General features: G+C 41.1%; 1 protein-coding gene across 1 annotated transcript in view; it reads right to left on the reverse strand.

Moving 5' to 3' along the window:
* Positions 1 to 1418: 1418 nt before the first annotated feature.
* The window catches only part of PROZ (protein Z, vitamin K dependent plasma glycoprotein), a 35243-nt gene continuing 11553 nt past the window's right edge, over positions 1419 to 25108 (reverse strand). The window contains exons 3-8 of the mRNA XM_075562589.1: positions 17417 to 17441; positions 14152 to 14265; positions 4792 to 4923; positions 4301 to 4386; positions 2860 to 2977; positions 1419 to 2025 (exon numbers count right to left, since the gene is read on the reverse strand). Coding sequence (XP_075418704.1) covers positions 1517 to 2025; positions 2860 to 2977; positions 4301 to 4386; positions 4792 to 4923; positions 14152 to 14265; positions 17417 to 17441 — 984 coding nt within the window. The 3' untranslated portion in view covers positions 1419 to 1516. The remainder of the gene's footprint in view (positions 2026 to 2859; positions 2978 to 4300; positions 4387 to 4791; positions 4924 to 14151; positions 14266 to 17416; positions 17442 to 25108) is intronic.

Raw genomic sequence — 25108 nt, forward strand, 5'->3', positions numbered from 1 at the left:
GTACAGCCTCAGAGACCCATGGAGCAGTTCTACTTTGCCCTACAGGGTCTCTGAGCTGACAGCAGTGAATTAGATTAGCATTACCAGTTCTTTCAGAGAAGTAGATGAACTTGTCAGCAGATTGCTCCCCTACCCACAAATTGAATTCTGAGATTAAAGTATAACATCAAAAAATAAGATGTATAGCATGTTGAAGAATTATAAAACTTAAAAATCAGTTGTTGAAATTTCTAAGATTTTAATATGCAAAAGGATTTTTAAGTCAGCTTCAACTCTTAATCCCTTAAAAATAGAATCCTCTCCACTCTTCCACAACTGTCTGCAGTGAGAGCCCCCTCCCCCACCAGCCACTCTTCCCCATTTGATCTTTTCGTGTTTAGCAAAAAGGAGACACCAAGAATTTTTATAGATTCTAGGGAAGCACAATGTTTTCTGGCCTTTGTTCTATTCCTGATGGAAACTATAGTCTTCATCATGATAGTAGACAAGTGTACTAAATCCTATTTGCGTGTTAACCTGTACCAGCCAGATACTACTAGTATTCTCATGTAGACTGACAAAACAGACAAAAAAAACTGGTCAAGGGTTACGTATGTGGCTTCCAGAAGCAGAGCTGAGAGAATACAAGTTCTCGAGTCCTGAACCAGTGGCTTCTATGGAGCCTGCATATGTGAATCTGAGTTGCGTATTCGGTGCACATTCCTACTCTAAAGGCCTGAAGTGCTGTCTGTCTTCTAAGCCTTATGCATCCGGACCCTTTTCTCTAAAGCTGCGTCTGTGCACTATTCTCTTTTAGAATTATTTTCCTCCTCTCTCAAATTCATTTCCAGTTAACATTTTCCAACATTTAGCAACTTTCACTCTTGTTGGCAAGAGGTAAATCCAATAGAATTTTGAGGTAACTCCTCACTTCCGTGGAGTCGACACCAACTCATAGTGCTCTTGCAGGCAAGATCTGTATGCCCTGTGAGTTTCTGAGGTTCTCTTTACAGAACTAGAAAGCCATTCTCCCAAGGAGCACCTGGTGGGTTTGAACTGCTGATCTTGCAGATCGCATTATCGCAGCCCAAAGCGTAACCACTACACCATCTGGAGCTCCTGCAAGATAACCTTAGAGCTAGCAATTCTTAAAAGCTTCCATATCAAAGACATACACATATGTATATAGTATGTTTATTCTTAGACTAAGCTATGTAAGTTGACTCATGAGCATCAGAAAACAGATTTGAAGAAGATCATTTAAGAAAGTCCAGTTTCATTGCTAACAAATGCATGGTATTTTATTACTCAGTGTATCTAAGCCAGGTCTCTGTTTAGATCCTTGAAAAATTCTAAAGAAAGAAATAGCACAACACTAATGATCGACCGGCAGTAACCTTGGTCGTGTTAGCTGACTGGCTGTCCTGGAGCAGGGGCAGCCTCCCAGGACGAACAATTCCACTTTCTCCCCGGGGTTGCCGATACAATTTGGAATTTCACCACATAGTGATTCTTTTTCCATTTAGCTGACTTGTAATTAGTTCATTATTTGACTAAACCAGAGCGAGTATCTTGAAATCTTGGTGAAGAGAAACACCTGCCCATACTCTTTTCTCGACGCTTCCATAATCCCCGTCAGAAACCAAGTGCCTTTGTGCGGCCTTGTGACAATGCTTCCCTCCATCCACGGCCCCGTGACGAAGGGACTCTTCTCACAATACATTCTGGTTGTGACTGTCACATTGAGTGCTCTTCCACAATCCTCCTCATTAAAATGTGAAACCGGCATCTTCATTAGTGAGGCGAGTGATTCATTCCCAGGCAGTGTCCAGCCGCTGACAAGGCCCCCTTTCCTTGGAAGCAGAATGTGCTCGGCGAAGTCATTTTCGGGCAAGCAGACTGGACGGCCCGAGCTGAGGCACTGAATGGGCTCCTCCAGCTCCAGCAGGGCCACGTTGTTTTCGCCAGTCTCTTTGTTGTACCGCATGTGCACATGAATTTGCTTCACTTTCATTGTCAGTGAGCTGTTACTCATCCTGTTCACATCTGAAATAATGGATAATCCCTAGTTTTTAAAACTGATTTTCAACGTGGAAATTAGAAACTAATTCCTGACTGAATCGTGGTATTACAAAGCATAGCGGTAGTGTGCTACACCGCACTGGCTACCTGTGTTTCTGAGTTTTCTTATGTGGACAGAAAGGTAAATAACAAAAATGAAGTATTTCAACCAATTTCCATGATCTTTCCTCACATTATTCTTAAAAACAAAAGCAAAAACCCCAAATTCTAGGAGTCGTTGGGGTGGGAGGATACAATCGAGTGGGGTGAAATGGCCAGAAAAATAGGAAGTTATGAAGAACTTCTCTCAGCACTTCAAGATTAAGCAATTTAGAAGTAGACTTTTGGCCTGACATTTTATTGACTGGAAAACAAATTCAAGGATGGTGAGGGAAAGCTCACTGAGGTCCTTGAGATTCCCAAGCTCTAGTGTTCAGATGGCATTTGATTTCAGAGTGTGTACTTTCTCCTTTATAATGTCCCTTTGAGGTAGAAACCTTTGCCCAATTTTTAATAGGAGAAAATGGTAGACCAGTGTCACCTATGGTGAAGGGGCAATTCAAACCCAACTTTTCCTGCCTTCTAATTACTCATATCTTTTATACCACAATCTATACCATTTCAATGTCAAGTGAAGTTACATTTTTAGCCGTTGTGATTTCTTCCTCAGCTACTCATTATTTTCCTACTTAGGTGTTTGACTATACATTTTGACCTTATAATTATGTCGGTCTTGTTGAAGTGACCTTCAGTTTGGTCTTGAGTTCAAAACAGTGCCATTCTTACAGGTAATCTTACTCAAATTCATGATGCACTTACTTGCTGTCACACTCACATTACTGTGCATGAGTGAGCACTTTGCAGTTGTCAGCACAAAGTTTTCCTGTAGGATAACACCACCACAGAAGTCATTTCCTCTGAAATCTGTTAGTTTTACCTGAAAAAAACAACAGACGACCGCTAGTGACAAGGTGCAGGATCAGGACACAGTGCCGTTTGGTGGTGTAAAACCATAACCATAATACTTTATGGAGTTAGAAAAGAAGAAGAAAATGTTGATTAAAATAGCAGGTGAGGCTATAGTGAAATACTTGAATTTATTTAGAAGGAGAGTAAAATGATCAATTATATATTGCTACATCATGAAAGACAAAACCAAACTCACTGCCAGATAGTCCATTCCGACATACAGTAACATTAGCTATATAGAATTTCTGAGACTGTAAATCTTTATTGGATCATACAGCCAGCAGCCAAATGCCAAACCTACCATTAAGTATTCATTTTAAAAATTCAAGAGTGGGAAACTGATTACAAGGATCTACATATAACTTCCTCCCTGAGGTACGGACAACAGAAAAGTGGGTGAAAGGAGACATCGGACAAGGCAAGATATGACAAAATAATTATAAATTGTCAAGGGTTTCTGAGGGAGGGGGAAGCAGGGAGGGAAGGAAAAAATGAGCTGATGCCAGGGGCTTAACTGGAGAGCACATGTTTTGAGACTGATGAGGGCAATGAATGTACAAGTGTGCTTTACACAGTTTGATGTGTGTATGGATTGTGATAAGAGTTGCATGAGCCCCTAATAAAATGATTAAAAATTAAAAAAAAATAAAACACCCCCCAAAAATTCAAGAGTAACTATAATATAAATAGATTGCTTAAGTTGTATATCAGTTAAGGGAGAAAAGAGGGAATTAACAAAGATGAATATCAAACAGAAAATGTAGGGAACAAAATCATGGAGCTGGAATTCAAACCCTTTGACTTGAGAGGAGCAGTGGCAGCAGGCCAGGAACCAGAGTGGGGACTCCCAGCCCACAGAGCAAATGACACTGAGTGCTCTTGGGCAGGAGGCTGGCTTGTGGAGTGAGGGGCCTCTGGACACTTCATTGGAGGGGTTAAGTTTGTTGACCCACAGAGCTCAAGCCTAGTGTCTTTGGATTGAGTCATAGAGAAATGGCATGTCCTTTGGGCGTTTGTAACTCTAAAGAAGATTTGTAACATCGCCCGATCAAATTCTGTGTGGCACTGAATTTTAGAGCCCAGATAAAAAGTAGAACATACTGTAGCAAGAATGGCTGGTGTCAGGAATGGTAAGAGGTGGCACCCACATCATTTCTTTTTTTTAAATAGTGCAGCTAAAACATGTTTGCTTTACGTTGTCTTTAAGTTTCTATTTGGCAAATGAAGTACAAAGTACAAGTAGGTGATGTTTGTAACATAAAATAAAAGCACATGAAAACATTTCTGTTACCTGCCATGGGAAAATGTGAAGAGTCTGGTTCCTTTTATTTAGTCTCCTGATGTATTCTGAACTCAGGATTCCACATGCGCATTTCTCTCCATTTATAGGGAAAACAGGCGAAAAGTCAGCACCTTCCAAGTCAGACCTCCTGGTGTACTCCTATTCCTTCTTATTCTACATTCTTTCTTATTTCTTCATACTAATTATTTTATAATTAGGCATCCACAAAGCATAGTGAAAATAACTCTTACAGGTTACTTATTATAAGTACCTATGCATAAAGTCAGAAGCTGTAATTTGGGCAAGGCGAGTCATAACCAGCAGTACTTTTTGGTCACTATCTTTGCTCTAATGTAGAGATAAGGCTTACAAGTTGAATTATAGCTACTCTGCATTACAAAAAGAAGACATGGCTTTAATGACATTATAACAGGAAAAAGGATGGGGTGCGAGTTGACAGTTTCAGGGATGAGACAGCCTTTTCCCACTTGAGAACTTACTGCTGGGAACACACGATTTGCCATCTGTCCCAAGTTTATAGCCCTCAGCACAACTGCACCTATAGGATTCCTGCCCTGGATGGCAGAAGTGTTGACATCCATCAGACCTCTCTGGATGACATTCATTTTTAGCTGAAAAGGAAATATATATACATATGTGTAAATGCCAATATGGAAATACATAGTACAGCTACTTTTTTAATACTGTGTTTTGGAATTAAGGTTGTTTTTTTTAACATTTTATTAGGGGCTCATACTACTCTTATCACAATCCATACATATACATGCATCAATTGTATAAAGCACATCCGTACATTCTTTGCCCTAATCATTTTCAAAGCATCTGCTCTCCACCCAAGCCCTTTGCATCAGGTCCTCTTTTTTTTCCCCTAAGGTTGTTTTTTTAAAAAGTCATTTCATTGGGGCTCTTACAGCTCTTATAACAATACATACACTCATATGTCAAGCACATTTGTACATATGTTGCCATCATCCTTTCAAAACATTTTCTTTCTACTTGAGCCCTTGGTATCAGTTTCTCATTTTTCACCTCCCTCTCCCAGCCTCCCAGCCTCATGAACCCTTGTTAAATTATAAATTATTGTTATTTTCATATCTGACACCATCTGCTGTCTCCCTTCGCCCACTTTTCTGTTGTTCGTCACCCTGGGTGGAGGGTTATACATCGATCATTGCAATCGGGTTCCCCTTTCTTTCCCCACCTTCCCCCTACCCTCATAGTATTGCTACTTCTGTTATTGTTCCTGAGGGGTTTATCTGTCCTGGATTCCATGTGTCCAGAGCTTATCTGTACTAGTGTACATTCTCTGGCCTAGCTGGAATTGTAAGGTACAACTGGGATCATGATAGTGGTGAGGAGGAAGCGTTAAAGAACTAGAGGAATGCTGTATGTTTCATCAGTGCTATACTGCACCCTGGCTATCTCATCCCTTCCCTGAGACCCTTTCTTTGGGGGGATTTCTACAGATGGGCTTTGGGTCTTTATTCACCCCACCTCATTCTCGTTGATAGGATTGTTTTGTTTCTTCTGATGCCTGATACCTGAACCTGTCAACACCTCAGGATCACACAGGCTGGTGTGCTTCTTCCATGTGGGCTTTGTTGCTTCCCAGCTAGATGTCCACTTGTTTATCTTCAAGCCTTTAAGACCCCAGACATTATACCTTTTAATAGCTGGGCACCATCAGCTTTCCTCACCACACTTGCTTATGCATCCATTTTGTCTTCAGCTATTGTGGCAGGAAGGTGAGCATCACAGAATGCCAGGTTATTAGAACAAAATGTTCTTGCATTGAGGGATTACTTGAGTAGAGGCCAATGTCCTTCATACATAGGAGTTAAGGTTTTTCAGTCATGTTCTCATAGTTTTCAGTTGGTTAGCCCTTGATGTAAACTTTTCACAAAATTTTATATTTCAAGGATGGGCGTGGAAAAGAAAATAGCATTATAGCCTTTTTATTTGTTCTTTCCATTTTAACTTGGTCTTATATGTATTTCTGGGATTCTATCACCATCCCCCCTGCCAAAGCTGAAAATTCATTATGACTTTCTTTCTGTGACATAGAAATCACAGGGCCATAGACATGGAAGTAGCTTTGAGACGTTATCTCATAAGCCTATTAAAAATAGCGAGTTGATACTTGAAACAACGTTAGGGGTGTTGACTCCCTCACAGGTGAGAATTCAAGTATGCTTTGTAAAATAAACACTTTTATTGGGATGCAATCCAAATATCATACAATTCAGTAGTTCAGTCATATCAATAAATGCTGTACAGATACCACCCTAATCAATTTTAGAACATTTTCCCTCCTTGAATCCCCAGATACCTCCAACCTCCCTCACTGTACCCTCAAGGAACTTCTAATCCAATTACTGTTGCTATAGATTCTCCCATCCTTTTCATATACCAAATAACAGAAAAATAAAATAGTCAACAAGGCTACCAACAATAACAAGATAAAACCAAAAAATCACAGTTCAAAGGAAAACAAAATATTAAAACCTAGAGGAACCTTAAAATGGATCAAAATCACAGTTCAAAGGAAAATGGATCAAAAGGGAGATCAAATGATAAGGTGACAGATTTTTACCTAGTTTTGTCTGTCATACTCCACTTTCCAGTGGGTTAGGTTTGCTAGCAAGGCTGTTCATGTCCTTGGTCTGTGTTCAGAGGGACCTCATCAGAGGCTTCATCCACATGTATTTCTGCTTCACTTTTTTTTTTAACTACTATAACTTTTAGAAGTGTCAAAAAAAGTGTTCAAATCAGATGGTACATTTAATAGTTTTCTCTGTAATACTCTGTCTGAAAACAAGGCTATGCCCAACCCTTGATTATAGTCAGAAGAAAATTGCAGGAGGCTTCATCTATGTGTAGCTACTGAAAATGGATTTTGGGTTTCCACTGTATCAACAGCCGTCCACAAATCAGGAGTTTTCATTTCCCCAATATAACTTTTGATGCCACCCGAACTTTACTAATATCCTACTGTTTACTGGAACATAAATGGTTGATTGACATACATTTTGCATGTTATATGTATTATATGCTACATTCTCCCAACAAAGTAAACCAGAGAAAATAGAATATGAAGAAAAATATAGGGAAGAGGAAATACAATTACAATACTATTTTGTACTTAGTCCTTCCATTTCATGAAATGGAGTGCATAGAGACTAATATGCATTAGTGAGCTGAAATGGACTGACATTGGTCATTTTGAGTTGGACAAACAGATGGCTTACTGTGCAGAGAATGGCAAATTCAAGATATAAGGCATCACATTCATGTGAAAAGGATAGTTCAACAGCTGTCATGAAGTAAAATGCTACCCGTGATGAGGTATTTTCCCTAAAGCTAGTGATAAAGAAATTGAAAAAATTCTAACTTCTGTCTGAAATTCATCAAACATGAAATAAAGATGTGTCAATAATTATTGATGATTGGAATGCAAAAGTTGGAAAGTAAGAGAAGGAACAGAAATTGGAAAATGTGGCCTTGGTGATAGAAACAAAATCCAAGATTCTCATGATAGAATTTTGCAAGACCGTTGACTTCTTCATTGCAAATACCTTTTTTTTAACAACATAAAAATGAATATGCATGTGGACTTCTCCAGATGAAATATATAGAAATCAAATTGACTATATCTCTGTGAAGAGACATTGGAGAAGCTCAATATCATCAGCCAAAATGATGTCAGGGGCTATGTTAGTTAAGGTTGACTAGAGAAACAAATTCATAGACACTCATAAGTGTATAAGAAAGAGCTTTATATAAAAGAGCAATTGCACATTAAGGAAGCATCCCAGCTCAGTCCAGATCAAGTCCATAAGTCCAATATTACCCCATATGTTAATTCTAATCCATAAGTTCCTCTTTAGACTCATGCAGCCATGCAATGATGCCAAGTTCAGGAAGATCACAGGCCAGTGGATGGAAAGTCTTGTAGATCCAGTGGTAGTGGAAGCATCTCAGCACTGGTGTGGGTCTCCATGTGGTTACCCCAGCTCCAGGGCTCGGGCTCAATCAGTGTAGCTTCATCTGGCTTGTCATTAGGAATGTCTCGCAGGGAGGTGAAGCAGAGAGAGCGTCTGTCTGGCCTCCAGTGAACTATTTATGTCGTTCACGCCTCCAAATGAGATCATCAAGCTGTGACCTGATTGATATGCTATACTCCACCCCTTCACAACAGGAGATTATGTAACTGCCATAGGGGCTGACTGGGGAACAGATCATTAATTGCTCATATGTAAGTTAAGATTGAAGTGGAAAAAAAAGTAAGTCTATGAGTGCCAAAGTAGGCCTTTGAGTATATTCTACGAGAATTTTAAGAATACTTCAAGAATAAATTTGACTCATTGAACACTAATGCCAGAAGAAGACTTGACAAACTACGGGATGACAGTAAGAACATAATATATGAAGAGAGCAAATGATCATTAAAAAGACAGGAAAGAAAGAAAAGATTAAAGTAGATGTCAAAAGAGAAACAGAAACTTGCTCTTGATAAGAGTAGCTAAGGTAGATGAAAGAAATAATGAAGTAAGAGTTAAACAAATTTTCAAAGGGGAGCTCGAGAAGATCAATATTATAGTGACATGTACAAGAATGTGAAGTTGGAAAGCCAAAATGCATCGTATATTTCAAAAGGAAAGAAATGAAGAAAAATTGAGCCTTAAGTTGCAATATAGAAAGATTCTGTGAACAAACTATAGAGTGAAAAAGGAAGCATCAGAAGAAAGTGGAAGTAACGCACAGAGAAAACCCAAAAGAATTGGTGGACATTCAGCCATTTCCAGAGGTAGCATATGATCAAGAATCACTTGTATTGAAGGAAGAAGTCCAAGTTGTGCTTGGAGGCATTAGCTAAAAACAGGCTCCAGGAATTACTGAAATATCAATTGACAGACATGCTATAAGCTGATGAAGCACTGGAAACACTCACTCACATATGGCAAGAACTTTGGGAGACAGCTACCTGGCTGATCAACTGGAAGAGATCGGTGTTCGTGCCTCTTCCAAAGAAAGATGACCCAACAGAATGCTGAAATTACCGACAATATCATTAGTGCCACATGCCAGTGAAATCTCGTTGCAGATCATTCAATAACAGTTGCTGCAATACATTGGCAGAAGCTGCCAGAAATTCAAGCTGGATTTAGAGGAGGATGTGGAATGAGGAATTTTATGACTGATGTCAGATGGATCTTGGCTGAAAGCAGAAAATACTAGAAAGATGTTTTCTTGTGTTTTGCTGACTATGCAAACTTATCCGACTCCATAGATCATAACAAACTATGGTAACCTTGAGAAGAACAAGAATTCCAGAATACTACATGGTGTTCCCATAGAACCTATGTACAGGTTGGGAGGAAGTATTATTAATAACCTTGATATGCAGATGACACAACTTTACTTGATTAAAGTGAGGAGAACTTGAAGTGCTTTCTGATGAAAATAAAAGATTGCAGCCTACAGTATGGATTACAACTCAATATTAAGAAAGTCCAACTCCTCACAACTGAGCCAATAGACAACATTATGATAAATGGATAAAGGATTGAAGTTGTCACGTGTGGGAAACAGAAAGATTTCGCCCAAGTTGTCTCCCCCAAATATATTAGACTTAGGACACTGCTTGCAGATAATGGTAAATGATTGTCAAGTTACCTCCCTGAAGGCAGTCAGTTGCCAGACTACTGTCTGGGCCCACCACAAGTAAGGCCCACTCCCTGCTGTTAAGGACAATGGACTACTTCTCCCTAAAGGCTTGGGACCATTAGTCTGGTCCCTGTAGGTGGGGTTTATACCCTACTAATAATGGTTTCTATGGAGATCCAGAGAACAGGTCAAACCTGCTCAGTGACATCCAAAGTTTGGCCGCCATCTTGAATCTAGGATCCGCCCATCTTGTCACATGTATACCCCCACACTAGATGGTCCTTGAGGGCACTCAGAAAGCCTAGCTTAATTCCTGAAAATATCCTGTAAGACCTGCTTTCAAAATTCTCTTATTTCCCCCCAGTAAGTTCAACCTCCTAGAACATACTGACTCTTCTACTTACAGTGACAATGAACTTGCAATACTTTATTTGTTTACAGACTATAAAGAGAAGGTGGCTAGTTTTCTAAAACAGGGAATACAGCAAGAACAAAATAGTTGTTAGGACTCTTTGCGAAGTCATACCAAAAGATAGCCACTTATAAAGAGGGTGTAGGCTCTGATTGTAGCCATCAACATGAATAAAAAATGAAGAATCTCATTCGTCAGTAAAGAACTGGGTTTCCAGGGGGCACTGTTCTTAGTTGCTGTAGAGTAGGTTCTGTCTCACGGGAATTTCAGGCGACAGGAGCATGGCCCCAAATGGTTTTCTTGGCTATAATCCTTTTTGGCAGCTCTCTGTGACTTTCTCCTGTGAGCTGCTGGATGGGTTGAAACACTAACCTTGAAACTAACAGCAAAACACCTAACCATTGTGTCACTAGCGTGCCTTTAGTAGACACTGGGCTGTGAAATTCAGGCATTTTTTTCTCTGATCGATTGATCAACAAAACCCAAACTCAACTGCCATAAGTCAATTCTGACTTATAATGACTCTATAGAACACCGAAGAACTGCCCCTGTTGATTTCTGAGGCTGCAACTCTCTGTCCAGGAAGAGAACGTTCCATCTTTCTCACTAAGACCAGCTATTCTTTTCGAACTGCTGACCTTGGATTTAGTAACCCAACATAAACCTGTTACTCCACCAAGGCTCTTTACTGATCCACACTACCTGTCAAATAGCGTTGAGATCTTAAAATATATATTGTTTTAGTTGACTTAAAAAATGACCCTTGATGTCTTCGGAAATTTCTAGTAGACAGGTGTGGAAGGGTGAGGGGAACAACTCCTGATTCATTTGTCAGACATATCTCTCTAAAGAACCTGCACACTTTCCCAAGTCAGAACCTATAAACTATGCACTCTTTTTTGACACAGTTCTATCAAGTTTTGGCACCTGCTTTCCTGGAAAACAGAAGAATAGAATAGATTTAAAGGTAAGGGGAAGAGCTCCTGTAGTGGCAGATAAAAGCCCGCCATGAGTGAAAACATACAACTGAAATATTAGACTAGTATATCCTAATGATACACACTCTCATGAACACTTGTCAGGACAGAGCAAAGATTACATGAGTTAGCCACTTTTTGAGAAGTGCAAACTTCATCTCTTTTTGAGAGATCCCCATTTAAATAGTCAATCTAAATTTTGACTGTTTAAAGTAGTAGGAGGTCTGGTGGTATAGAGGTTACATGCTGGGCTGTGATCCCCAAGCTCTGCAGTTTGAAACCACCAACTTCTCTGGGGGAGAATGACGAGGTTTTCTACTCCCATAAAGAGGTACAGTTTCTGGAGTTCTGCAGTTCTACCCGGTCCTATAGAGTTCTACTCTGTGAGTCACCACCAACTCAATGGCCGTGAACTTGTTTTGAAGGAGTAAGCCTAAATTAAGGAATTACAAACTTGCGGATTCTCTGCAAATAAGTTCAAGAATCTTATCTAGCATAAAATGTACACTTAAAAAGCATTCAGTAATGGACCACTGACTGTGTGCTGAATAGTGAGGATTACTCTGTAAACTTCTATCATTGAAAAGGTAATTTACTGATAAAATTTATTAACAAAAAAGTTGGGTGTATTCTTTTCTTTTTTATCCTTTTATTGGGGGCTCATACAACTCTTATCACAATCCATACATACATCAATTGTGCAAAGCACATTTGTACATTCATTGCCCTCACCATTCTCAAAACATTTGCTCTCCACCCAAGCCCCTGGCAACAGCTCCTCATTTACCCCTCCCTCCCCACTCCCCCATGAGCTCATGATAATTTATAAATTATTATTTTATCATAGCTTACCCTGTCCGACATCTCCCTTCACCCACTTTTCTGTTGTTCGTCCCCCAGGGAGGAGGTTATATGTAGATCCTTATAATCGGTTCCCCTTTCCAACCCACCTTCGCTCCATCCTCCCAGTATCGCCACTCACACCACTGGTCCTGAAGAAATCATCCGACCTGGATTCCCTGTGTTTCCAGTTCCTATCTGTACCAGTGTACATCTTCTGGTCTAGCCATATTTGTAAGATAGAATTGGGATCATGATAGTGGGGTGGTAGGAAGCATATAGGAATTAGAGGCAAGTTGTATTTTTCATTGTTGCTACATCGCATCCTGACTGGCTCATCTCCTCCCTGAGACCCTTCTGTAAGGGTATGTCCAGTGGCCTACAAATGGGCTTTGGGTCTCCACTCCACACTCCCCCCCTTATTCACAAAGATATGATTTTTTGTTCTGATGATGCCTGATCTCTTTGGCACCTCGTGATCACACAGGCTGGTGTGCTTCTTCCATATGGGTTTTGTTGCTCCGTAGCTGGATGGTCACTTGTTTACCTTCCAGCCTTTAAGACCCCAGATGCTGTATCTTTTGATAACTGGGCACCATCAGCTTTCTTCACCACATTTTCTTATTCACCTGCTTTGTCTTCAGTGTTTGTGTCAGGAAGGTGAGCATCATAGAATGCTAATGTCCTTCTGCTACCTTAATACTAAACCTATAAATATGTGCACATAGATCTATTTTCCCATCCTCATATATAAATATATTTATATATGTACATGTCTTTATTTAGACCTCTATAAATGCCCTTTGCCTCCTAACTCTTTTCTCTATTTCCTTTGATTTTCTTCTTGCTCCACTATCATGCTCAGTCTTCATTTGAGTTTCAGTAATTTCTCTTGGTTACATTACCCTTGATCACACCCTACCAGGCCTCCTGGGTATATTCTTTTCTATAGCTGGATCAACCATTAGATTAGAATCTATTTTCTAATGAAAACTGGAAATATAAATAATGTCAGGCACAAAAGGATACATTTCCACTTCATTTTTCTTAGGTAGCAAATATTTGGCACACAGCGTTGAGGGAAAGTTTCATAAAACCAACCAAAGTTCATACATTCATAAGCTATAGTGTGGAAGTGATCGGCACATATTTTGAATCCTGTTAAATAAACTGCACAGTACCTGGACATATCCTTCTGAGCCAATAAACATAGACCCGATTAGAAAGCACACACCATCAGTCGTATTAACGAGTGAGACCAGCCAGAGAATTAAAATTCACAATTGACATTCTAAACCCTATATGTTTGCCCTTCAGGTGCTCTATGTCCAGTTTAGGATAAAATGTACTCTGGGAATTCACATGAATCAAATAGTAATGGATTAGGTGGTTTGGGAGGAAGGGAAAAAGAACCCTAAACCGTGAAAAATATGGGGAGTCAGTACTTAAGGCGGGGGAAAGGGTCATCAAGAATGGCAATATCACATGTGATTTCCCTCTACCAGTGCAGTAGCTTGGTGTAAGGAGTCGTGATGGCATAGTGGGTTATGCACTGGGCCTGCTAAACGCAACTTCAGCAGTTTGAAACCACCAGCCGCTGGGCGGGAGACAGATGAAGCTGTCTACTCCAGTAAAGAGTTTACAGTCTTGGAAACCCAAATCTACTGTGTCCCATCTACCCTGTCCTATAGGGTCTCTAAGAGTTGGAATTCATTTCATGACACTGAGAGTAAGCTTATTGTAGCATGTGGTTCTTTGGGGTACACTGAGACTTGCCTATGGGTTACACCGAGAACCAGAGACTAGTGCTCTCTCTATAGAAAGTGGTAGAAAGTCTTGATTGAAAAAGAGAGAGCATGTGGTTCATGTGAACGAGGAAACCTGTGACCAAAGCCAAGCTGGCCTGCAGGGTTTGGGGCAGCATGCCTAGCACAGGGTCTCACCATAGGCACAGTTCCTCCCCTCGTAGCCGCTGGAGCAGTAGCAGGTATAACTGCGGATGTTGTCTTGGCATGATCCATTGTTCAGGCAGGGTTGGGAGGCACACTGGGTGCCACCTGTGGGAAGAGCAACAGGTGGGAGATGAAAATCTATGGCTGGTGATGAATTTGAGTGATGGGGACAATGATTTCCACCTCTGCCAATAGACTCATAGCTCATTCCATGACCCTGCAGACCACGCACCCTTTGCTTCCAGGGCTCCAGGATGCTGAGATGTGCCTGGCACACAAGAAAGGGGCACAGTTTCTGGTTACTGAAGTGCTGTCCTGGACTGGCTGGATGATGATGCCTGGATCCATGGACCCTCAAGTATCCTTCATTAGCGGATTTTGTTCTCCACAAGACCCTCTACTTAATATTTTCTCCCTTTCTTAACCCGACTTCCGGTGGCAGTTATATAACCTCCTGTCAACTTGCGCAAAGGGGTGAAGTCTAGCTTGATGACCTCACTTGGAGTTGCAATAGAGATAAATAGCTCACTGGAGGCCAGATGCAGTCTCTCTGCCTTCCCTTTCCTGCTGCTGTTGAGACACTCAGAGAGCTGGAAGAGACCCGTGGAGATCTGTGCCAGTGCTGAGATGCTTCCGCTGCCACTGGATCCACAAGACCTTCTACCTTCCTACTGGCCTGTGATCTCCCTGCATTCGGCATCATTGCATGTGCTACATGAGTCTAATGAGGAACTTATGAACTAGCATCGGACATAGGGGCTAATATCGGACTATGGACTTGATCTGGACTGAGCTGGGATGTTTTCTTAATATATAATTGCTCTTTTATATAAAGCTCTTTGAATTTGCTTCCCTAGTCTACCTGGACTAATGCACCTTCTTTTTCTTATTGACAAACCCCATGCTTGCTTGATAACTACTTAAGCTCAAGTAATTTTGCCACTAATTTTGAGGCAGAGATTTGCTTTGGTCCACTTCCCCCTCCTAACACTCATGTCTTCTCTAACACTACACTCTTGTTATCAGTTTCTGTCTCATCAATTCTGGCTCATGGTGTACCAGGTATGCCGAGCAGAACTTCTCCACAAGGTCTTCAAGATGATCAGGTCATCAGTCCTGTCTTTTAGGAGTTGCTGGGTGGGTTTGAATTACCAACCTTACACCTAGTGTTGTTGTTATGTTGCTCTTATTCTTTAAAATTTTATTTTAATTTAATAAATCATTTTATTGGGGCTCATACAACTCTTATCACAATCCATACATACATCAATTGAGTGAAGCCCCCTTATACATTTGTTGCCCTCTACATTGTTCTTCTAATGCATACCAACTCCATGCACAACATAGCAAAACACTGCACGGTCTGAGTCATCCTCATAACTGTTCCTATGCCTGAGCCCATCGTTTAATCTACCATGTCAATTCATTTCACTGAGAATCTTCCCCTTCTCTGCTGCCCCTCCACTTTACCAAGCATGATGCCCTTCTCCAGGGACTGGTCTCTCCTGACAACATGTGCAAAGTATGTCAGATGAAGTCTTGCCATCCTTGCCTCAAGGAGTACTCTGGCAGTACTTCTTCCAAGACAAATCAGTTTATCCTTTTAGCAGTCATGGCAGCAATGTGTTGAATATTCTTCTCCAGCACAATTCAAATACATTGAGTTTTCTTTAGTCTTCCTTATTCAATGTCCAGCTTTCACATTCTTCTGGTAGTTGGATGGTTATCCATTTGTGTCACCTGGGACTCCTCACTGCACTCAGCCATTCCCCAAAAGCTCATTCCTCAGGAATGCCCAAGAATTCCTCAAAGCAATGTAATCTAAAGGTGGGCTATTGCTTTTCAAATTAAAAATATCTCAAACCATTTCTTAAGAATAAACCTTACCACACACCCCAAGAGGCAATGAACATAAAAGCAATTGTTGTCCTTGAAGGAGGACCTTCCTTACTCCTCCCTTATCCAAAGTAACCCCAGAAGTTCTATGGAATTTTTAAGATTCTGGGAGAGCTTTTGAAAACAATTCCTTTAGGTGACTTGTCAGGATATACTTGAGGCACTCCTGAGATAGTTTATTGTGCCAGCCTGGCTGATAAACACATGTGGGATTAATTGAAGGGCAGAGAGATAAATGGCTTGGTGAGCCTTGCCTTTCTTGTTTCTTGCTATTTAATCATCGGACCAGTGTGTGGCTGCCTTGCTTGTTATGTGCCTCAATTTACAGGGTACACTATCGGTGGGACGTCTAGCCTGTGGACTGTGTCACTGTAAGTTGAGGTCCCTTTAAGACCACACGATTAGAATTTACATCTCTGGAGCTGGGGACTGACAGTTGGTGACCTGGCTGACAGTTGGTGACCTGCTTTTCTGTTTGCTGCCTGTGCTGGGATAGCCTAGCTCACAACTCTCTCATGGGAGTAAGTCGCACTGAGCCATTTGTACTGCTTTATAATTTAACTGTTCATTTCTTGTATTATATATCTATCTATCTGTTTATAATTTAACTGTTCATTTCTTGTGTTATTATCTATCTTTATATATATATATATATATATATATATATATATATATATAAACAAACAAACAAATAAATAAATAATCATCAGCAATCTGGTTTTATCTCTCTAGAGAACCCTGTCTAACACAACTCCTAAAAAAAAAAAAAAAAAAGGAAGATTTCCGATTCATTTTCTCATGAAGGATTCATTCCAGGGCCCTTGGGGTTATTGGTTGTAATTCCTGATGCCGCCACAGTTTGAAATCCACCGGCCTGAGGCTATTAAGAAGGACCAAGAGAGGAATCCATGCATTTGAATTAAGATGCTGGCAAAGAATATTGAAAGTACTATGACTGGCCTAAAGAAGAACAAATCTTTCATGGAAGAGGTACAGCCAGAATGCTCCTTAGAAGCTAGCATGACGAGACTTCGTCTGACATACTTTGGATATGTTACCAGGAGTGACCGGTTCCTGGAGAAGACTATGGCACTTGGTAAAGTAGAGGGGCAGTGAAAGAGAGGAAGACCCTCCACAGATGGAGTGACAAAGTGGCTGCAACAGTGAGCTGAAACGTAAGAACGATTGTGAGGCTGGCCCAGGACTGGGCAGTATTTCGTTCCGCTGGACACAGCGAGTGGAACCAACGCAGTGGTGCTTAACAACAGCAGCAGCAGAGTGTTAAGAGGTCTTAAGCTGACTTTCAAGGGAAAAGAATCAGAAATAATACAGAAAAGAGAAATGAAAGAAAATCACTTACCCATATACCATTTCCAAAATATCTCCTGTAAAATGAAAACATAAAAATGTTACAAAAGAGACATTTCCTCCACTGTATTTTCCCCTCCAGATGGCCTTCAAAATAAGAAAGTGTTGCTCTTCTTCACCTAAAAGAAAAATATCCAGCTAACTCAAGAATGCAAAATTCTTTATATATATTTAGTGCATATTTTAGATAAATTATTTAAAGAAGAGAAAGCAATCTGGCAGTGGACGCAAACATCATTACCCCACTGTCTTAAATGCCATCCTCTACTCCTCCAAGGGAACAGCAAGTCTTCAGGGCTGAAGGTTTTGTTTTTATTTTCCTGTTCTTTTTTAAAAAGTATCATGTTATTGGGGGCTCCTACAACTCTTATCACAATCTGTATATCCATCCATTGTATCAAACACATTTGTGCATTTGTTGCCATCATCATTCTCAAAACATTTTATTTCAGGGACCAGACTCCAACCCAGTGCTGCAAGATGTGAATGCAACAGGCCGGGGTGGAGTAGGGAACCAGTGGAGAGGTTGGGGGTAGGGGAGACAGCCCCAATCCCAACTACTAAGTGGACACCTGCCCCTCCCACCAGAAGAATAGATTTCAAAAGACAGCATTGAATCTGCAACTTCAGGAGAGGGACATATCTGATCAGAACACATGGGTGCTGATAAAGGGGGAGGAGGAGAGAGTGGAGCACATCCTGGCCCACCAGGCCTTGAGGACGATGATCCCAATTAGAGAAGCCAGTCCATAGAGAGGACTACATGGTCAGGCCCACTATGAGACATGACGCCCCTCACTGACCCATAACCCTACAGGGCACAACACCAGAGACACAGTGGGGGGAATTGCACCCGATCTAATCCCGCCACACTGAGGCAAAACACTAAGGGGTGCAACAGAACAGCAAGGGAATGGAGTAGCAAGGTCCCCAGGGAATTCTGAAGGTGGACTTTGGGGCCAGGGCGTGATGCACCAACAGACTGGACTGGAAAACACTCCCGAAGGCCAACAAATGATCCTTGAACTAACTACAAGCTTTTCTTTCTTGTTTTTTTTTTTTGTCATTGGTTTGTTGTTGTTTTATTGTGTATTGCTGCTTGGTTTTGCTCTGTCTTGTTTTTGTGCATATTATTATCTCCATAGGTCTGTCTAAATAAGATAGGCTGGATGAACTATCTGGAGAAGAAAACAATAGGACCAACAGTTCCGGGGGGACATGGGAGAGTGGGAGGTGGGGGGAAAGGAAGTGGTGTTAACAAACTCATGGACAAGGGAACAAGTGATCCTAATTGGTGGTGAGGAGGGTGTGGGAGGCCTGGTAGGGCATGTTCAAGGGTAATGTAACAAAGAGGAATTGCTGAAACCCTGGTGGGGACTGAGCATGATAATGGGACAAGAGGAAAGTCAAGGGAAATAGAGGAAAGAGCTGGGAGGCAAAGGGCATTTATAGAGGTTTAGATAAAGACATGTATATATGCAAATATATTTATATATGAGGATGGGGAAATAGATCTATGTGCATATATTTATAGGTTTAGTATTAAGGTAGCAGAAGGACATTGGGGCCTCCACTCAAGTACTCCTCAATACAAGAATACTTTCTTCTACTAAACTGGCATTCTATGATGTTCACTTTTCCGACAAAACCGCTGAAAACAAAGCGGGTGAATAAGCAAATGTGGTGAAGAAAGCTGATGGTGCCCGGCTATAAAAAGATATAGCATCAGGGGTCTTAAAGGCTTGAAGGTAAACAAGCGGCCATGTAGCTCAGAAGCAACACAGCCCACATGGAAGAAGCACACCAGCCTGTGTGATCACGAAGTGTTGAAGGGATCAGGTAACAGGCATCATCAGAACAAAAAAAATCTTACCATAGTCAATGAGGTGAACAGCTCAGAGTGGAGACCCAAAGCCCATTTGTTGGCTACTGGAGTTCCCCTTGCGGAGGGGGTCTCGGTGAGGAGATGAGCTAGACAGGGTGCCATGTAGCAACGCTGAAACATACAACTTTCCTCTAGTTCCTAAATGCTTGGCCCTCCCCCACCCCCCACTATCATGATCCAAGTTTTACCTTGCAAGTCTGGCTAGACCAGAGGATGTACACTGGTACAGATAGGAACCAGAAACTCAGGGAATCTAGGGCAGATGATCCCTTCAGGACCAGTGGTGTGAGTTGCGATACTGGGTATGTAGAGAGAGAGTGGGTTGGAAAGGTGGAACTGATTACAGGGATCTACATGTCACCTCCTCCCTGGGAGAAGGACAACAGAAAAATGGGTGAAGAGAGATGTCGGACAGGGCAAGATAGGACAAAATAATAATTTATAAATTATCAAGGGTTCATGAAGCAGTGGGGTGCGGGGAGGGAGGGGAAAAATGAGGACCTGATGCCAGTGGCTTAAGTGGAGAGCAAATGTTTTGAGAATGATGATGGCAATTAATGTACGAATGTGCTTTGTACAATTGATGTATGTATGTATTGTGATAAGAGTTGTATGAGCCCCTAATAAAACCATTAATTAAAAAACATTTTCTTTCTATTTAAGCCCTTGGTATCAGCTCCTCATTTCTTTCCCCCCTCCCTCCTTTCATAATTTATAAATTATTATTATTTTGTCATGTCTTACATTTTCTGATATTTCCCTTCACCCACTTTTCTGTTGTCTTTCCCCCTGGGAGGGGGTTATATGTAGATAGATCCTTGTAATTAGTTCCCCCTCTCTCCCCACACCTTCCCCTCCCCCTCCTGGTATTGCTACTCTCATTATTGGTCCCGAGTGGTTTATCTGTCTTAGATTCCATGTGTTTCAGTTCTTATCTGTACCAGTGTACATGCACTGGTCTAGATGGATTTTTAAGGTAGAATTGAGATCATGATAGTGGGGGACAGGGGAGAGAGCATTAAAGAACTAGAGGAAAGTTGTATGTTTCATCGGTGCTATACTGTTCCCTGACTGGCTCATATCCTTCCCCCAACCCTTCTACAAGGGGATGTCCAGTTGCCTACAGATGGGCTGTGGGTCTCTACTCTGCATTCCCCCTCATTCACAATGATATGATTTTTTGTTCTTTGATGCCTGATACTGATCCCATCGACACCTCGTGATCACATAGGCTGGTGTGCTTCTTCCATGTGGGCTTTGTTGCTTCTTAGCTAGATGACCGCTTGTTTATCTTCAAGCCTTTAAGACCTCAGATGCTACAGGGTTGAAGTTATTATAGTTTACAAATGGGGTTCTCATACATGGGAACCCATGAGACACCAACAGGTTTTCCTCATATGGGGAATCAATGCATTTGGACATAATGCAACTTTTGTTTGTCATTTCATCTTTATTCACCCTGAAGTACCTACTAATGAGCCTAAACAGAACTCTGAACTCTCACTGGGCCATGTGCTCTGAAGGAAAACCACATTTTAACCTCGTAGATCCTAGAAAGGTGACTGGTCTTATATGTTATGCTCCCCTTTTACCCAACATTTCTATTTGGAAAGGTTAGTGCAGAGGAGCTGGTAGGTGGGTCCCTGGTCTTCCATTAGCCACGAGACCCAGATTCTACACCCACTATTTGTGTTACACAATTTCAAGGCAACTTTAAGACATATACAAGTGTAAAGGTGAAGTTTAGCCTGTCAATAAGGTCACAGCTTGATGGTGCCTTCTTATGAATGTGGCCTTCTTTTAATAAGGGCCCTAGAACCCGCCCCTTCTCTCTCTGCCTTCACCTTCCCGTTGGCGGACCCTAGTCCTGCTAGAACCCGGTAGATGTGTCCACTGCCATTGGATCCACGGTGACATTCCTGCATTCTGCATCGCTATGTGGCTTTGTGAGTCTGAAGAAGGACTTATGAGCTATTATTATTAGACTTATGGATTTTAATTGGACTGAGATAAAATGTTTTCCTGATATACAATTACTTCTTGATATAAAGCTCTTTCTTACTTATATTGAGTGTCACTGAATCTGTTTCTCTAGTCCACCTGGCTTACCCTACTCCCTCTCTGTGTTCACCCTAGGACCACGCTGAGCATGGGAGTGAATGGAGCTCCGCTGCAACCATTTCATCCTGGCCTTCTCCATGAAGACTCTCTCAACTCAGCCTCTTCCCACACTGCAAATAGTCTAGTTACTGTCTCTATAGAGTTTCCTATCTTGAATTTCATACAAAGAAAATCATAGCCCCAAAGACCCCAGAAACAATTACAAAATAAGACACAAAAATTCAGTTCAAAAGAATGCAGACAATAATAAAACCTAGAGCAAGTGGAGCTGATGCCAAGGGCTCAAGTAGAAAGCAAATGTTTTGAAAACGATGAGGGCAACAAATGTACAAATGTGTTTGACATACAAGGGATGTATGTATGGATTGTGATAAGAGTTGTTTGAGCTCTCACTAAAATGTTTAAAAAAATGGAGTCAAAAGGGAAAACAAATGGTAAGAAGTTTAATTTTAACCTAACTTTTCCGGCCGTAATCAACTTTCCAATACACTCTATCTGAAGAAAAGACTATTCACATCCTTGGTCAATGGACCAAGTGAATTCAACAGAGGGCTCTGTAAATGGATTTTGGGTTTTCACCATCAAATATAGCCTTTTGCAAACTGAAATTTGAAACTCTAATACAGTCCATGCTCTGGTAATGGGTTTTTGTTGTTGTTATTGTTAATAATCCTTTTATCACACCGGCTGGGGTGCTTCTTCCATGTGAACTTAGGTGACACATCACTTAGACAGCTGCTTGTTTTAAGAAAAACCTTTAAGACGTCAGCTGCTATCCTTTTCTGATAGCCAGGCACCACTGGATTTCTTCACGACACTTTGCTATACCATCCATATCTCAGTGATCACTTCAGTGAGACAAATATTGAGTAGGACCACATCATAAAAAACGAATTGTTCTTAGATTAGGGTGAAGCTTGCTCTTGAAGGTGGAGTAGCTAAAGCAAGTGGGAGAATTGATGAAGTAAAGGGATGAACAGATTTCAGAGGGCAGATCCAGACGCCAAAGTAAAGTATTATAATGCAATGTGCAAAGATCTATCATTGGAGAGCCCAAAGTGAAGTACGCGTTCAGCATTTCTCAAGCTGAAATGACAGAAGAAAAATTCAAAGTTCGAGTTGTAACAGTGAAAGATTATATGGAAAAATACTGGATGATGTAAGAGGCATTAAAAGAAGATGGTAGAAATATGCAGAGTCACTGTACCAAAAAGAACTGGCTGATGTTTAACCATTTGGGGAGGTAACATATGATCAAAAACTGATGACACTGAAGGCATTAGCAAAAACCAAGGTTCCAGGGATTGATAGAATATCAATTAAGATGCTTCAACAGACAGATGAAAAGTTGGAAGTGCTTATTCATCTATGCCAAGAAATTTGGAAGACAGCTACCTCTACACCTGACTGGAAGAGATTCACATTTGTATCCATTCCAAAGAAACTTGATCCACGAGAATGTGGAAATTATGGAATATCATTAGTATCATGTGCAAGCAACATTTTGCTAAGAAAATTCAAAAATGTTGACCCATACCTCCATCTGTAACTGCCAGATATCCAAACCAGATTCATTAGAGGATATCGAATGAAGAATACTATTGTTAACATCAGATGACTTTGGGCTAAACGCAGAGAATAGCAGATGTATGTTTTGTTGTTGTTAGGTGTCATCAGGTTGGTCCCAACTCATAGCAACCCTAGTACAGAATGAAACACTCCAGGTCTGTGCCACAATCATATTGTTCTTCTGTTCGAGCCTCTCCTTGCAGCTACCATGTCAATCCATCTTGTTGAGAGTCTTCCTCTTTTTCGCTGCCCTCTTGCGTTATCAAGCATGATGACCTTTTCTAGGGACTTGTCTCTTCCGACAACAGGTTGAAAATAAGTGAGACAAGGTCTCATCATCCTTGCCTCTAAGGAGCATTCTGGTTGTACATCTTCCAAGACACATCTGTTTGTTCTTTTGTCAGTTCATTGCAGTTTCCATATTTTTTGCCAGGGCCATCATTCAAATACATTAATTCTTCTTCGGTCTTCCTTATTCAATGTGCAACTTTCACATACATCTGAGGCAATTTAAAATGGCATGTCTTGGGTCAGTGGCACCTTAGTCCTCAAAGTAACCGTGCTCTTCAGCACTTTAAAGAGGACTCGTGCAGCAGATTGATGTGCTGCTATACACGTTTGATCTTTTGACTGCTGTTTTCATGAGCATTGCTTGTGGCTACAAGAAAGACAAACTCCTCGCCAACTTCAATCTTTTCACCTTTTATCATGATGTTACCTAATGGCCTAGTTGTGAGGATTTTTGTTTTCTTTACATTACTTGTAATCTCTATTGAAGGCTGCAATCCTTGATCTTTGTCAGCAAGTGCTTGAAGTCCTCCTCACTTACAGCAAGGTTATATAATTTTGCATATGAAAGACTGTTAATAAGTTTTCTTCCAATAGTGATTCACGTTCTTCTTCATATAATCCATTTTCTCTGATGATTTGCTACATGTCCAGATTGAATAAGTATGTCAACAGGATACAACCCTGACACACAACTTTCCTGACTTGAAACCATGCAGTGTTCCCTTGCCCTGTTTGCACAACTGCCCCTTCATCCATGTACAGTTTCCCCATAATTGTTCTCATCTGAGAAGAATCTCTATTCTTTTCAAGGTTATCCATAGTTCTTTATGTTCAACATAGTCGAAAGCTTTTGCATAGTCAATAAAACATAAGCAAACATCTCTCTGGCATTCTCTGCTTTCAGTCAATATCCAATTGACATCAACAGCATCCATGTTGTTTTCTGAATCTGGCTTGAATTTCTGGCAGCTCCCTGTACTGCTATAACTGATGTTGAATGAGCTTCACAAAAATTTTACTCGCACCCGAGGCCCAAATGTCGACCACTGGAGATCCCCTCATAGAGGAGAGGAGATGGGTCAGTCAGGGTGCGATGTAGTACCGATGAAGAACACAGCTTTCCCCCAGATCCTGGATGCTTCCTACCCCAAACTACCATGATCCGATTTCTACCTTGCAGGACTGGATAGGGCAGAGGTTGTACACTGGTGCATATGGGAGCTGGAGGCACAGGAAATCCAGGGTGGATGATACCTTCAGAACCAAGGGTGTGAGGGGCGATGCTGGGAGAGTGGAGGGTGAGTGGGTTGGAAAGGGGGAACTGATTACAAGGATCCACATGTGACCTCCTCCCAGGGAGATGGACGGCAGAGAAGGGGGGGAAGGGAGACTCTGGATAGGGCAAAATATGACAAAATAACAATCTGTGGATTATCAAGGGCTCATGAGGGAGGGGGGAGCAGGGAAGGAGAAAAAAAAAAGAGGACCTGATGCGGAGGGCTTAAGTGGAGAGCAAATGCTTTGAGAGTGATTAGGGCAAAGAATGTACGATGTGCTTTATACAATTGATGTATGTATATGTGTGGATAGTGATAAGAGTTGTATGAGCCCCTAATAAAATGTTTTAAAAATATTTTACTCGCACATAATATCATTATATAATTTGCATATTCTATTAGGTCATTTTCATTAAAATGGGTAAGAAATGAGGATCTGTTGCAGTAAGTTGGCCAGGTATAGTTGGGTGAAGTAAGTGCTTCCATTGTTTCATTAGTTTGTTGAAACATCTATTCCATCAATTCCTGGAACAATGTACTT

The sequence above is a fragment of the Tenrec ecaudatus genome, chromosome 11 (genome assembly GCF_050624435.1).
Source record: "Tenrec ecaudatus isolate mTenEca1 chromosome 11, mTenEca1.hap1, whole genome shotgun sequence".
NCBI classification, from domain to species: Eukaryota; Metazoa; Chordata; class Mammalia; order Afrosoricida; family Tenrecidae; genus Tenrec; species Tenrec ecaudatus.